At 40.1% G+C, this 13,854-nt stretch overlaps 1 protein-coding gene across 3 annotated transcripts in view; it reads left to right on the top strand.

Moving 5' to 3' along the window:
• Positions 1–13,854, top strand: part of CABIN1 (calcineurin binding protein 1) — a 109,948-nt gene that overhangs the window by 69,218 nt on the left and 26,876 nt on the right. For all 3 annotated transcript variants that reach the window (XM_050318865.1, XM_050318867.1, XM_050318866.1), the window contains 3 exons: positions 9,823–9,986; positions 11,936–12,032; positions 13,143–13,784. In XM_050318865.1, the coding sequence (XP_050174822.1) occupies positions 9,823–9,986; positions 11,936–12,032; positions 13,143–13,784 (903 nt within the window). The remainder of the gene's footprint in view (positions 1–9,822; positions 9,987–11,935; positions 12,033–13,142; positions 13,785–13,854) is intronic.

The following is a 13,854-nucleotide window of genomic DNA, read 5'->3' as shown; positions in this document are numbered from 1 at the left end:
CTGTGAATTTTTGTAAATAACTTCACAGTCCATAAGTAGCCCCCAAAGTTAGGTGATGTGGCTGCATGTTCAGTCCCAGTACTCTGAGATAAGAGAAGGGCCTGTGTCTGAAAGATGCGTCTTAGACAGGAGACGTTTTAAGGAGAATGTTTCTAGGTATTTTTTAGGAAGATGCAATTTTATATCAAGATGAAATTACACTGAAAGCTCTTCCCTAGTAGTTTTAAAGATGATCACTTGATTGTATTTAATGAGCTGCCATGTGATGCTGCTAAATTAGTAGCAGTAGTTCTCTGGACCTTTTGATTTATGTTCCTTCAGACTCAAAGGTCTCTTTCCTCAGGATCTCCTAATGCCATACATTCTAGTGATTTGGTACTGACAAGAAAGAACACTGAGGGCTTTGCTTCCTGAAATGATAGCATTTTCCTCCATGCTACTGATGGAACCCTCTAGCTTTTGGTATTTTCTGAGATTTTAAGTCTAACTTGGTGATACAGATGAAAAAAATGCAGGATACTGCTTTTTTAAGCATTGTATGAACATGCTGAAATATTTTGCAAACACTGGGATTTTATATCCTCTCATCTTGATATTTTACTGTGTGTGTCATTATAGAAGAGAGTCTAAAAGCTGAAAGACATTCTGTGCTGTCAGTGCAGGGATACTGGATGTCAGCTGTCGGGTGGGAGTGGGCAGTTAAGCATTTTGTTTTCTGAGAAGGATGTAGGATTGAAGAGCAGTTTGCGTTGACATAAAAATTTGAGTATATTGGTAAAAGAACTTTTTAGCATTCTGACAGCCTATTTTAAAATACTGAAAATCAATTACTTTTTATGTATTGATAGTAATTTATGTCTAAAACTTGGGTATTTACATAGATGAAAACGTGTTTCTTCAAAATCCTTCAAGCCTACTGAAATAGTAGAAGGTGACAAAAAGGTACAAAGAGACCTTTACTACAGTGTTTTAGCATGAAGAATCCCTGCACAACTCATAATTCTACATTAACAGTGTGCTGAATCTCAACAATTAGCATAGCTATTAATGTTATGAAGTTCTTGTCCTCCTTACCTTTCTAGTATTGTATATACTGCACTAGGTGGTGCAGGTGAAGCAGTGTCAGCTGCTTGGAGACAGACAACTTTAGGTGCCTGTAAGGCAGGTAGGTAAGATTTAGCTTTTTTCCTTTACCTCACTCATCCACCCGACTTGAACGTGAACTGATGTGCTTGTGAAAAATCTGTTATCTTTTCTTGTAGCAGCTGCCTTGCCCTTGTCCCATTTGGACACTCCACAGGTTGTATCATTCTCCACAGATTGTGAACATCTGGCCTGTGTTTAACTTCTCCATTTAAGCATTGTCCTGTTGTTATTCCCAGAGGAGGGGAAAGGCTACCTTTAGGAGAGTGAGACATTTGAGACTTATCTCCAGACTTTTATGGTTCTGACCCTGCATTAGATTGCAAGTTACTTCCAGTCTCTCTTTATACCTGGGCTTTGTGGTGGGGATGTACTGCCCATGTAGTCTTCTAAGGCATGAGTTTTGTCAGAATAACATTAGTAATACACTGTGCCAGGCTTGCTATTTTTGGCTGTTACAAGATGTAGTCAGAAATGATAGCTGGTAGTTCTGTGTTCTGAAGCAATTTTCAATTTTTAAAAATCGGCTTGAGGTAGAATCATAAAATTATAGAATCGTAGAATAGTTTGGGTTGTAAGAAACCTTTAAGGGTCCTCCAGTCCAACCCCCTGCAATGAAGAGGGACATCTTCGACCAGATCAGGTTGCTGTGAGCCTCATCCAATCTGACCATGAATGTTTCCAGGGATCAGGCATCCACCACCACTCAGGGCAGTCTGTGCCAGCGTTTTGCCACTCTTCTTGTAAAATCTTTTTTCCATATATCTAGTCTAAATCAACCCTTCTTTAAAAACCACTGTCCTTTGTTCTGTCACAACAGGCCCTGCTAAAAAGTTTGTCCCCATTTTTCTGTAGCCCCCTTTAAGTACCGAGAGGCTGCTGTAAGGTCTTCCCAGAGCCTTCTCCTCTCCAGGCTGAACAGCCCCAGCTTGTCTCAGCCTTTCCTCATGGGGGAGCTGCTCCAGCCCTCTGGGAATCTTTGTGGGTCCGTGTCTTTCCTGTGCTGAGAACCCCAGAGCTGGATCCAGTGCTCCAGCTGGGATCCCCAGGTAATCCTCCCTCCACCAAATAGATTCTAATACCAGTTACAGTGCATGTACACTATACTACCTGTTTACTCTGGGGAGATGGGAACCGTCACTATAGTGACAGAAGTGTAAGGATCTACATTAAAAAAAAAAAAAATATCTCATGATCCCTAAACTTGCCCTTCTCTGGGAACCAGCAGCTTCTCCCAGCTCTGTGTTAGCCCTGATTCTCTGGTTCTGCAGCACCTCCTTTACAAATAAAACTGAGTAGTGGGGCTAGGCCTTGGCATGCCACTGACAGACACCAGAACCGCCTTGCAGACTTTCTAGTTGTCGTTTATGTCCCCTAACATTTTTCATCTTTTACGACTTAGTCATTGTCCTTCATGTTGAAGGGAGATAGTCGCTTCTGGCTGGTAACTCATCCCATCCTGAAGTGGAGCCCATAAAAGCTCAGATCAACCACCTCCCTGAAATGCTTTTTTGTCTCTGTAAAGGTTTCTGGGTGTTGCCAGTAAATGTGTGTGTCTGTATCACAGACAGGTGGTGTTAGATTAAATGAATCCCACACATTGTCACAAAATCAGGGTTTGCTTATGTCTACAGGGGGCTAGTGCAGGAGCCTACCCACTTCCAGGCTGATGGATGGACTGTACCAAGCTTGTTTCATTAGCTTTTAGTATCATTTGGATCTGATGACAGGCAATCTGGTTGTGGCAAATACACAGAAAAGTTCTAAGCAGGAGAATCTTCTTAAAACAGTGAAAGACTGTCTGTTAGGCAAAACCAGAACCCCTGTCACTCTCTAGATTTGCCCTGCTAGCCATTTGTTTTGGTGGTAAAGAAGTCTTCCTGCATCTGGCCCCAGAAAATGCCTGAAGAAATTCAAAGTTCTGGTAAAAGGTTTTCCCATGAAGGCTTTCATATTCTTTAATTTGGTTTCTACATCAAGTTATTTGCCCATTAGAAGATCTGGAAGCAGTCTGTGTTCTTTGGATTTCTGTGTTTTATATCCTCCCAAAGAAGGAATTCCAAACTCTTTCTGACAGAGACATGACATAAAATCAAATGTACCCCAAAAAAGGATACTGAAGCAACAAAGGCAGAACCAGAAATTCCAACATGGATGAGCAGACACCCCTCAGTGTTTCTGTTGAGTAGATATAAGTGCCTCACTAAGTCTCTGGATGACTTCTGCTCTTCTGCATCCCTTTGGCAAGCTTATTTCTCTCCTTTTAAAACCCTGAATTGGCTGCAAGACACAAGGAATCAAACTTAACTGCTGATAATTTAATTCCTTTCCTAATCAATCCCTTTTTCTCTCTTTCCCAAAGTACAGTTGGTAAAAGGGAGCAACTTCTGCAGGAAAGACGATAAATGTACTTAAGTAATTTGTTCCAAAGTCTTTTTATCAGTAACTGACCTTCCAGCTTGAGAAGTTGTTCAGCTGCCTGAAATGGAACCTTGGTTAATGTTGGCAACAGAAAAAAGGGGGAAAAAAAAAAGTCAGTGTTCCACAGCTTTATCTTCAAATGCACCTTTGCTTTAGCACTGCAGATTTGCAGGTTAGAGAAATGAGGACTAATCAAGAGGGAATGTGAGGATTATTTCATAGAGTACCCTGGAGAAGGACACTGCACTGGCACTGTTGGCGTTAATCTCAAAAAGCAGTGAGGGAGCAACCATCTTCATCCAGAGGATGATGCATTATGCCCACACCTCCAGTGTTTCCTGGATTTTCACGTGGGTGATGTCTGCCTGAGGCACACTGCTGCAGAGCTCCAGAGGGAATGCAGCTGTGCCATTGTTAGAGCAGCATTGCACCTTCAGAACAGGTTTTAAGAGACCGATCTGTCGCTCCTCCTCACTTTCATCTCTGCCTGTCTTTCCATCATAGCTGTGGCATTAAAAAGATCTTTTATTTCTTTTTTTAATAGTCTAGTTAGCTGTTTCCCTTTAAAAAAAAAAAAAAGATGTGACTGTTGACATTGTTGTGAAATCACATGGTACATGGGAACCATCTGAGTAAAAACTCCTCAAGCCTCCTGACCGAGTCAAGAAAAACCTCTAGATTCTGCCTGGCAAGTGGCCAAACCCAGTGCTCTGCAGAGGCCATCTGTAGGCCTTGGTTTCTGTTTCATTAATTCCACCTGAACTTGTAACTCATCATCTTAACAAGGCATTTCTGGTTTTGTTTAATTGCTTATGCAGCAAGGAAATGATTCCCTTTCCCTGCCTCGTGTGTGTGTCCCTGACTCATGCTCACAGTCTCCCAAGTGACTGTGGCTTGGGTGTTCTTTGATAGGGTTAAAACCAATTTAATGTCAAGTCAGCTGTAAAATGATTGTTCTGGAAATTGAAAAGTCTGAAATTTAAGACTCTGAAAATACGTTGTATTTTGAAGAGAGAAACAGGAGTTGAAAATTGTCCATTATCTTTCTTTATCAGCATATGATGATTGGAGCATGTGGAGCATTTCCATTTGTCAATATATTTTCATACTGCTGTCTTGCTAAAATAATGTTGTGAAATTCCTCAGTTTTCCCAAAAAGCATACATGCTGTTTATTCCTTTCCAAGTGTGTATGTGTATTTAAAAGAGAAGAAAAAAATAAATAGACAGTATTTACCTTAGTAGACCAGGAATTGTAATCCTGCTCAGTCCTGATTTATTGAAAGGAAGTTGCTGCTGTTTTGCCTTTATTTCTGTTTCCTTTTCCAGGCTGATGAAATGTCATTTATTTATTATCATACTTTTTTTATATTCTGTTACCGTATTATCTAGTAGCTACATTCTGAAAAAATTTGTAAGATTATTTTGAAATTGACCAAGTTACTCACAATAAGCAGGGGCTGCTTTTTTTTCCTTGATGACACAGGTCCCTGCAGATAGTATTTTTAATATTCTGAATACAGCTGCTTTCCTTTCTTAACGCTTTTGTACCCACTCAAATTCCCGTTCACAGGGGTTGAATTGTTCCATGACATACTGAATAGCAGTGTGGATGAAATGAGGAATTGAGGCAGAAAAATAATAGAATTATTTCAAGAAAAGAAGAAAGCCAAAATCGGGTGACAGAGTAAAATAACAAGAGATATGGGAGCACATTAAGATTGGATGAGAAAAGGTGGTTTGGTAATTTGCTAAATGGGGGAGGGGGCAGTGGTTTTAGTGGTTACACTCAGAACTCGCAGGAAGTCGTGAGTCAGGCGAAGACACGCTCACGACTTCAACACTGAATAGCTGAAGAGAACGAGGTCTCAAATCCTGAGTGTTGAGACTGCTCAGCTTGAGCCATATTCCTTTGCTTTGCAGGCGCCCAGAGCAAGATCTTGTGATGATTTAAGTAACTGAGAAGGCAGGACATGACTAAAACAAGTAGTACTTCAGTATGTTGTTCTTCACTCTGTATTAAAACAAAGACTTTTAAAAGTTAAAGAAAGTGTGAACTTTCCAGGGATTACGCTGTTCTGCTTAGTTCAAGTTAATGATTTTAAAATATTGTGTAGGTTGTTGCATTATTAATCGGTGCCTTCCCTGCACTTTTTGGTTGGTTTGTTAGTTTTGTCATACTTTTTAACAATCTCAAATATAATATTTATATTATATTTATTTTCACTAACGGCTCTTCCTAGCAGGACATTACTGACACTGACAAATGAAGAAGTGTTTGGTTTTTGCTTTGGTCACTTGGAATCGAGTTTGTTGTATGTGGTGCAATTTGAACTTCGAGAACCCCTTGAAAAAAGAAAGGAAAATAAAAGAAAAAAGAAGGAATTGAGTAATTGGAAGTCTTTGTAGCACTGTGGGTTTTATGTGTTTACTTCTTGTATGTAAATTGGATCATCTGAAGCATGACTTGCACTTCTCCATTTCGTTCAGAAGCAGGGAGAACTGAGGGTAAAGTTTGATCTCTGCTTAGAAAATGGCTCACCCTGGAGCTGTGCTGTGCCAGCAGCAGCCATCCCCAGGGAAGTTTGGGGGTTGTTGGGAACTGTCAGCCTCTCCTCCTCTGAGAGGAGTTCCTAAACCCCAGGGAATCCCCTCCCGTAAAGTTTTGGAGTAAGCAGCGTGGAGGAATAATAAGCACTTCCTTCCTTTCTATTTTCAGTGACTGCACTAGAAAGTGCCACCAGTGCTGCAGCTCTGCTGCTCACAGCACTGTCCTTCCCTGCTCGCCCTCCTCTCTGAGTCTGCAGTTCTGCAAAGGCCGGCTGGGCAGCAATTCCAAGCTGAAAAAAAAATCATAAACGTGTCACCAGGATTGTGGCAGAGACTGACTTCATTATTCAGTTTTAATATAAAATTCAGTATTAAGTTCTCTGCAGGATTTTCACGTACTCCCAGATCTGTTTTTCCTTACCAGTATCTCAGGCTCCCTTCCCCCGCCCCCACTCCTGCAGAGTGTTTGTTTTGCCAGGAAGGCATGGAGAGCAGCCTGATGTTTTGGATCTTGGAGAGGCATTTTGGAATTGTTGGAAGCGTCTCACTCCTTCCTCTGGTTTTGTGTAAACAGCTTTGCTGGCTGTGGCAGCAGGGAGGAGAACCTTCAGCAGTGGGAATGGTGGCCAGCAAGCAGGAGCGGGCGTTGGATGTAAAACCCTTTCGGTGGCCAGAGTGGAGACACTTTGTCAGGTGGCCTCAGTGGTGATAATCAGTAACAAAACCTTCCAAAGAACTGGAAATTTTTGTCACAAGGATCCGCATTCCTCTCTGGGTGTACTTTCAAGAGAGGTGCTTTGCTAACAAATCTGAATTTTCAAGTGATGATATAAAAACTTTAATTTTAGTCAAAGGGAATAATGTTTTCCAGCCTTCTCCTCAATTACTGCAAATCTTTACAAGCTTTGCATTTGTATATTTTTTAGGTTTTGTTAAAAAAATAGAGCCTAACATGCAGCTTTTTTAAAAGAGTTGTAGTGTGTGATCTGAGCTCAGAAATACTCTTCCTGAAGTTTTTTGGTATTTATTGATATTTTAGGAAGTTTACTGACATTTAGGAAGGAAAAATTATCGCCTGATGGGCTTTGTTAAACTTCTGTTTGAGAGAGGTTTAAATGAGACATTCGTTAGTTTCTGACTGAAATTGCAGTCTTAAAAATTCAATGTCACTCATGAAATAAATTCTGATAAACTCAGTTTAACATCAGTGTTTTGCATATTGCTTAATCAAATCAGAGTGGGTGGAATGAACGTTGTTCTGACTCCTGATGGCAGGTTTGTTTCTGCTTCTGGCTCGAGGCTGCCTGTGAAACAGCAGGTATGTAACATGGGATACTAATCTTATCTATTGCTGTTTTGCATTTGTAAGGCTGCAAGTCAGCACATGAAAAGTTAGTGACTTTCCTTTTAAAATCAGTCCTTCTTTTGTAATTGTAGTGATAAATACACTTAAACACCCCTAATGTGAGTTTTAATTTAAGCTCTTCTAATGTACCCCGTTGTAGAAAGCAGCAGTTCTCCAAAAGATGCAGTTTTCTGCATAAAAGAGGGACTTTTTCCTGCCTTTTTGGCTGCAGTTTGTATATTCTGTCATTGCAAATGGTTCTCCTGCATTATTGTAATTTCTAGGGTAGCATTCAAATGTATACACGGGGCATGTGAGAAGGAGCTGCAGAATTATTTCCAACTGATTCCACATACGGTGTCTGATCCAAGTGATCCTCCTGACTCAAATGAAGGATGAGATAATTGCTGAAAAAGACCAGGAACCTACCTACACATTGGCTGCGTTCCACTCCTACAGTGTGCTGTAGTTGACCATAAATTGTTTTGTGTAGTTAAATTGGCTAAGTAGGTTGTTGCAATGTGGTGCCATTATGAGGCATTCACTTGTTTTAGGATTTGGCAGAAGCCCAGTTTACATACGTGCAGAGAAGCAAAAAATAGCAGCTCCAGAATCTGTGTGTTTCATCTGTAGCCTGAAAGGAAAGCCATTGTCTGGTTTGGGGGAAGAAGAGGCATCTCTTATTTAAATCAAGCGTGTGCTGTTTTACCTGCATGATCTGGAGGTGCTTGTGAGCTTCTGAGCTCCGTGAGCTTTTGGCCACCGAGCCAAGGGAGGTGTTTGTGGATGTTGGTGGTTGGAAACAGGAGGAAGCAACGGTTGTGCCTTGGGGGTCAGTCAGGGTGCGGTTTTAGGTACTTTCTGGAAAAGGGAAGCTATGAAAAAAAGCTTGAAAAAAAGCTTCAGGGATCAAAGAGAAAGAATGGCTTTTCTGTGGTCACCAGAGAGTGAGAGCAGGGAGCATGAGGAGAACCAAGAGCAAGAAAATTTGGCAGTTTAGTCTGTGCATTATGTCTTGTTGAAGTCATTGTTTTCCATGTGAAAACACTAATATTAATACACTGATATTTGTGTGTTGTTTTTTCTTAAGTTCCTATACATCTTACGGAGTAGATCTGCAGATTCTCTGCAGACATGCAGGGGGGGAGAGTGCATTGTAAGTAGGAGGTTATGGATCTGCTTTTGTGGTCAAATGTCGTTTATGATTGCAGGAATCATTTTCTTTGCTTCCACTTGGTATTAAGTTCTGAAGGGTTTTGCTCACATTGAAAGTAAAGCTAAACAAATGAAAGCAAGATCTTTTAACAAGTATAAAGAGTAAATATTTGTCTATTCTGCTCCCTGAACCGGTTTAGAAAGCCAAACTCATTCTCAGTAGGTACTCCTGTCAATGACACTATTCTTTCCTGCATTGTCACAAAATGGTTTACATGACCAGAGGATTTTCATCTTAGAAAGTTACTGCAGCAAAAGCTTCAGAACCAAATAAAGCATGAGGGAACAATTTGGGTTTGTACCGATGCAGCAGCAGTTTTTGTGAATGACCATAATATCAGTCCTGTTCTAACATGCAAGCATAGTAGTAGGTGCAGTGCATCTTTTCAGGTATGGTTGACTAGTGTGTTGACAGCATCCATGATAAACACCTGAAAAAAATCTTGTTAGACTTACTAGACATTGCAAAATCTGAGCTGACTAATCCTAATTAAATTATGTTTCCTGTCAGTCTCCAGCCTTGCTCCCTAAAGATTCCCTTGTCCCCAAAATTTAATTAGAAGGCACAGGATGTATGCACAAGTATTTGAATCTGCCACTGGAAAATGGATCCTGCTGAGGAATCTGATTCTTCCTATGAGACTGGTTAGTGCCATGGTGAACACTGATGGTATCAAGGCAGTAACCAAGTTCCTAAGATGTCTAGTAGCAGATTATTTGAAGATAGAAATTTGCTGGAACTGCATACGAGTAACAGCTTTCAGGCCAGGAAAACTTACTTTAAGTTACTGGGTTTTATGGTGGTTCAGCTTTGGCTTAGGAAGGCGTATTCACAGACATTTAAGAAAAATGCACTATATAATTTGAGCTTTGCTTGCTTTTTCTGGGAATAGTTCAGAAACATATTTAGAAGGTGTGCTGTGGCTTCTGCAAAGTTTCTCCTCTTGCTGCTGGCAGAAATCGGTTGACTTTAAATCCAGATCTAAATCCAGATCTCCCTGGCTGTGGGACCACAGCAACTGTCTGTCCGTTATTCCCCTGGCCCTCAGTGAAGTTCAGTGTGCTTCAGAATCTGACCCATATTTTCATATTCCTGTCTTTTTCAGTTGGGTCTCTCCTTAGAAGTTTCCTCTTTTCCTTCCTCTGCAGGGAATCTGGCGCATCCCCGTGGATGAGATCGACCGCCCGGGCAGTTTTGCGTCTCATATGAACCGCTCTATTGTCCTGCTGCTCAATGTGCTGTCACAGCTAAAGGATTACAACACCTTGCTGAAGGTCTCATCTATGCTGCAGAGGACCCCTGATCAGGGAAAGTATGATAGCTTTTTTTAAATCTGTTATTTCATAAAGCTTTGAATGTATTTTGTTCGCTGCGCAACTACTTTATTTAAAGATGTTCTTTGTTTAGGGAAGAAAAGCCTTTAGACAGAGTCCTTTGGGAATTCAGATGGTTAATTTTTCTCAGGATTACGGTTCTATAATATAGTTTAGAATTTCCTCTGCATTAGTCCTGAAGCTCAGAGCAGCCACAGAGGTGCCTTAACAGGCTTAGAGGGGTGTTGTGTCACGTGGGGGGATTCACTGGTGTCATTACCCCTCTGCTCACTCTTGCGTAAGAGCTGTGTCCAGCACAGGGGTCACGGCCCAGCATCCTGCCTTCCTGTAATCCCTGATCGACTGAACAATGGTTATGTGCCTGTTGGCAGCTGATGCTATTTAAAAAGCTTATCCTGTTCAGGGGTGATCTAATTTTAATTGCATTAACCTTATTTAAGAAAAAAAGAAGCTATTAATGTGAGCTATATACGGATTCGTATCAATGGGAGGACCAAAATAAACATCTAAGGAAAACATTGAAGCAACTGAGGTAAAATTCTAGTAGCTTGCCCATGTGGGAAATGTTGAAATTGGTCTCTGGCAAATGCTTAAGAAATTGAAATTGAGTGATTGATGGCAATAATTTGGAGGCATTGAAGATTTCTTCATGTGTTTTCCAGTGTGAGTGTATGTGAATTTGCATGGATTATAGTGTTTCTGGGAATATGTCACCACTTGTTCAGCAAACTTGAAGCCAAAAATACTTTGACTTTTAGCATATCAGAAGAACTGGACCATAGAAGGTTTAAATTTTGTCCTAAGCAAGCCCACAGTTGTACTAAAAATATGATGTTATTTATAAGTCTAGACTGAATTTAAAAAACAAGTAATTTGACATGTTGGATCAGCCAGTGCCAGCCATGGTGAGCTGTAATCATTACAGGAACTTAGAAATGCAGATATTCTGGGTGTGTCTGGTATATGCCTGGAACAACCCTAGTTTTAAAAACAGGGAGTTTTTAGTTATTACGGAACTAATGAGGAGTCAGGTGTTTGTATCTCATGTCTGAAAAGCAAACCATAAAATTACACCCTAGGGGGAAAATACGTGTATTAAAATGTTGGTCTTTTGACTGAAATAGTACCTTTCAAAGTTATTTACTTGATTTTTAGCCCTCTCATTAAAACCAGCCAATTCTGAAGTAGAAATTTAGTTTTCCATCAAACTCCATTAGGAGGGATTGATGGCTGGAAATGTTTTCCTTGAAAGCAGATGAAAACCTTGTGTCAGAATACGCTGAAATTACAGTGTTCCAGTAAATTAAATGAAGCTATAGAGTGAATGTTTTATACATACAGTATTATTTTTTTGTAATTCTAAATAGGAAAAAAGGTGTTAGCCTACAAGTGTTTTAGCTCTAAAAATCCTAGATTCCAAGGCAACTGATATGACCAGTGAGAGAGGATTTGCTTATGTACTTAATCTCACAGGCATGCTTTATCCAGAACATGAAAATCACCTGAGAGTTCAGCATAGCTTTGTGTAACTAATACTCTTTTTCAAGAAAGGGTTTGAATAAAAAGTTGGTATTTGAGGGGCACAGAAGTCTTGACTCAAGAAAACTGTAAAGCTGGTTGTCTGGTTTGCTCTGGGATTAGTTGTTCAGTGTTGTTCTTGTTTCATTCTCCCCTTCCCTCTGTTTGTAGATAGTGTTAACTTCTGCTTCCTGCGTGTCCTGTTTGATGGTGTTGGGGAGGGGAGAAGTGGAGAGAAACAGCTAAAGTGTTATATTTCAGTACACAACTGTAAATGTTTTGTTTGCTTTCTTCTTGTTTTAAAGTTATTGTGTTGGCTTTTTTTTTTTTTTTAATGTCCTGGTTCTTGCTTTGAAAGTCCTGAAAGCTTTTGGCAGTTAACTTCATTTGTTCTCTCCCTGTGGCTCAGGAAGTACTTGCGTGATGCAGATCGCCAGGTTCTGGCCCAACAAGCCTTTGTGCTCACAGTGAAAGTGCTGGAGGACACCCTCAACGATCTGACACAGGTAAGGCAGCAGGGCACTTAATGCCTGTAATTTAGTAATTAGGTTTTTCTAGGTTTAGTTTACCCATTCCTTAGATTGCCTGAGAACGAAGGGCTACCTTATCAACACTGATTTCTGATACCTTTTGTTTACATTTCAGATAATGGTATATACATGGAGTATAAAAAAGCTCCATTTTCAGGTGGGGTCTATTGGAAATTTTCTTTTAAAATGAGCTGAGATTCCTCTTGCAAAACAAAACCAGAGAACTAGACGTGACATGCCTGGCCACTTTTCACTGCTAGTCCTTGACAGCCCCACACTTGTTATTACATATAATTGTAATGTAGATTTAATTTTGAAAAGTCATATAGAAACTAATCCATTTCCAGGTTAAAATAACTGGAAATTGGAGCTTTATTTGGTAAACACATTGAAGGAAGGACTTGTTCCTAAGGGTTTTCCAAGTTAACAGACTATAGGTTTAACAAATTAAATGCAAACATCCTCAAGAACACCAGAACTCTGTATATGAAATGGTTTGTTCATAAATCTGGATGGAAGAATTGTATCATTAGCAATTTTTGAAAGAAGAGATGATGTTCTGAGGTTTTTCTACCTTTGGAACATCACCAAAGTAAAGTTATAAAAATTAAAATACTATAGCAGGGTTTTGCCTACTTCTTGATCTATTAACAAGAAAGTTATGTAAGAACAACCAAAGAGAAGATTCATAAATTTGAGAGTGATCTGCAGCTACCAAAAGAAACAGATTGAGTTTTGATTTCAATACATTAGAAGAAAAATTTGTGCTGCTAAACCTTGAATTTCATTTAGTTGGAGCCCAGAACATGGACTGAAGTAGTGGGGAAAAAAAAACATTGTGGTTTTGGTTCATCCTGTCGATTTCTCTGTGGTGTTTTCATTGAGTAAAATACTTTAATTGTAAGACTTGTGGCTTGGATTAATTAACATTCAGGAACAAAAAGGAATGAATGTAGAATAAATGCATTTTTTTCAGCAGAGGCAATAATGAAAGGTGCTTGTTATCAATATTCTTGGTAGTCATTGCTGTGCTCAAATGCTTTCTGATTTCAAAGATAACAGAGAAGAATGATTTCTTTTATTAAGGTTTCAGAAGATCAGGGTTCCAAGTCCTCTAACCTTGCTTCAGGAAGGATGACAACAGACGTCTCAAATAAAACTAGTGCTGAAGAAGGGAAAGATGTCCTTCCCAAAAAGCCGGTTTTATCAGATGGAGTAGTACATAGTACTGAAAATGGAGTAAAGGAAGTGACCCAGGGACAAATTCCCAATGCTATGGACATATTGGAACAAGAGGACAGGAATGACAAGGAGATTAAGGAGCTCCCTGGCCCTGGTTCAGTTGAGCCTATGGATCTTGATGGCTATTCCAATGACCCTGAAAAAATTGATTCTTCATGTAAACGCAGTGAGCCAGACCGACTTCAGTCTGGCAGGACCTCAAAGGAGAGAGCTCCAGAGAGCCGGACTCCAGAACTTTCTTTGGAAGAGCTAAGTATCAGCTCGAAACATCAGCAGCAGGCAGCTAAAGGAATAGTTCAAGCAGTACCTACAGAAGAACCTGTCCAGAGATCAAGCAGGAAGAGGAAATTACTTGAGGATGTGGAGTCTGGAAAAACACTTCTGCTCGATGCTTATCGAGTGTGGCAGCAGGGTCAGAAGGTCATGGCCTATGACCTGGGTAAAATTGAGAAGATCATGTCTGAAACGTACATGCTGATTAAGCAGGTAAAGTATTGTATCATTAACTGTAATTTCTCTGTGTGGCTGCAGACATGATTGTAGAATAACAGTAATT

The sequence above is a fragment of the Myiozetetes cayanensis genome, unplaced genomic scaffold, assembly GCF_022539395.1.
Source record: "Myiozetetes cayanensis isolate MyiCay16 unplaced genomic scaffold, myiCay2020 scf21, whole genome shotgun sequence".
NCBI lineage: Eukaryota > Metazoa > Chordata > Aves > Passeriformes > Tyrannidae > Myiozetetes > Myiozetetes cayanensis.
The sequence above is the reverse complement of the archived record's forward strand: the minus strand, read 5'-3'. Positions and strand labels throughout refer to the sequence as shown.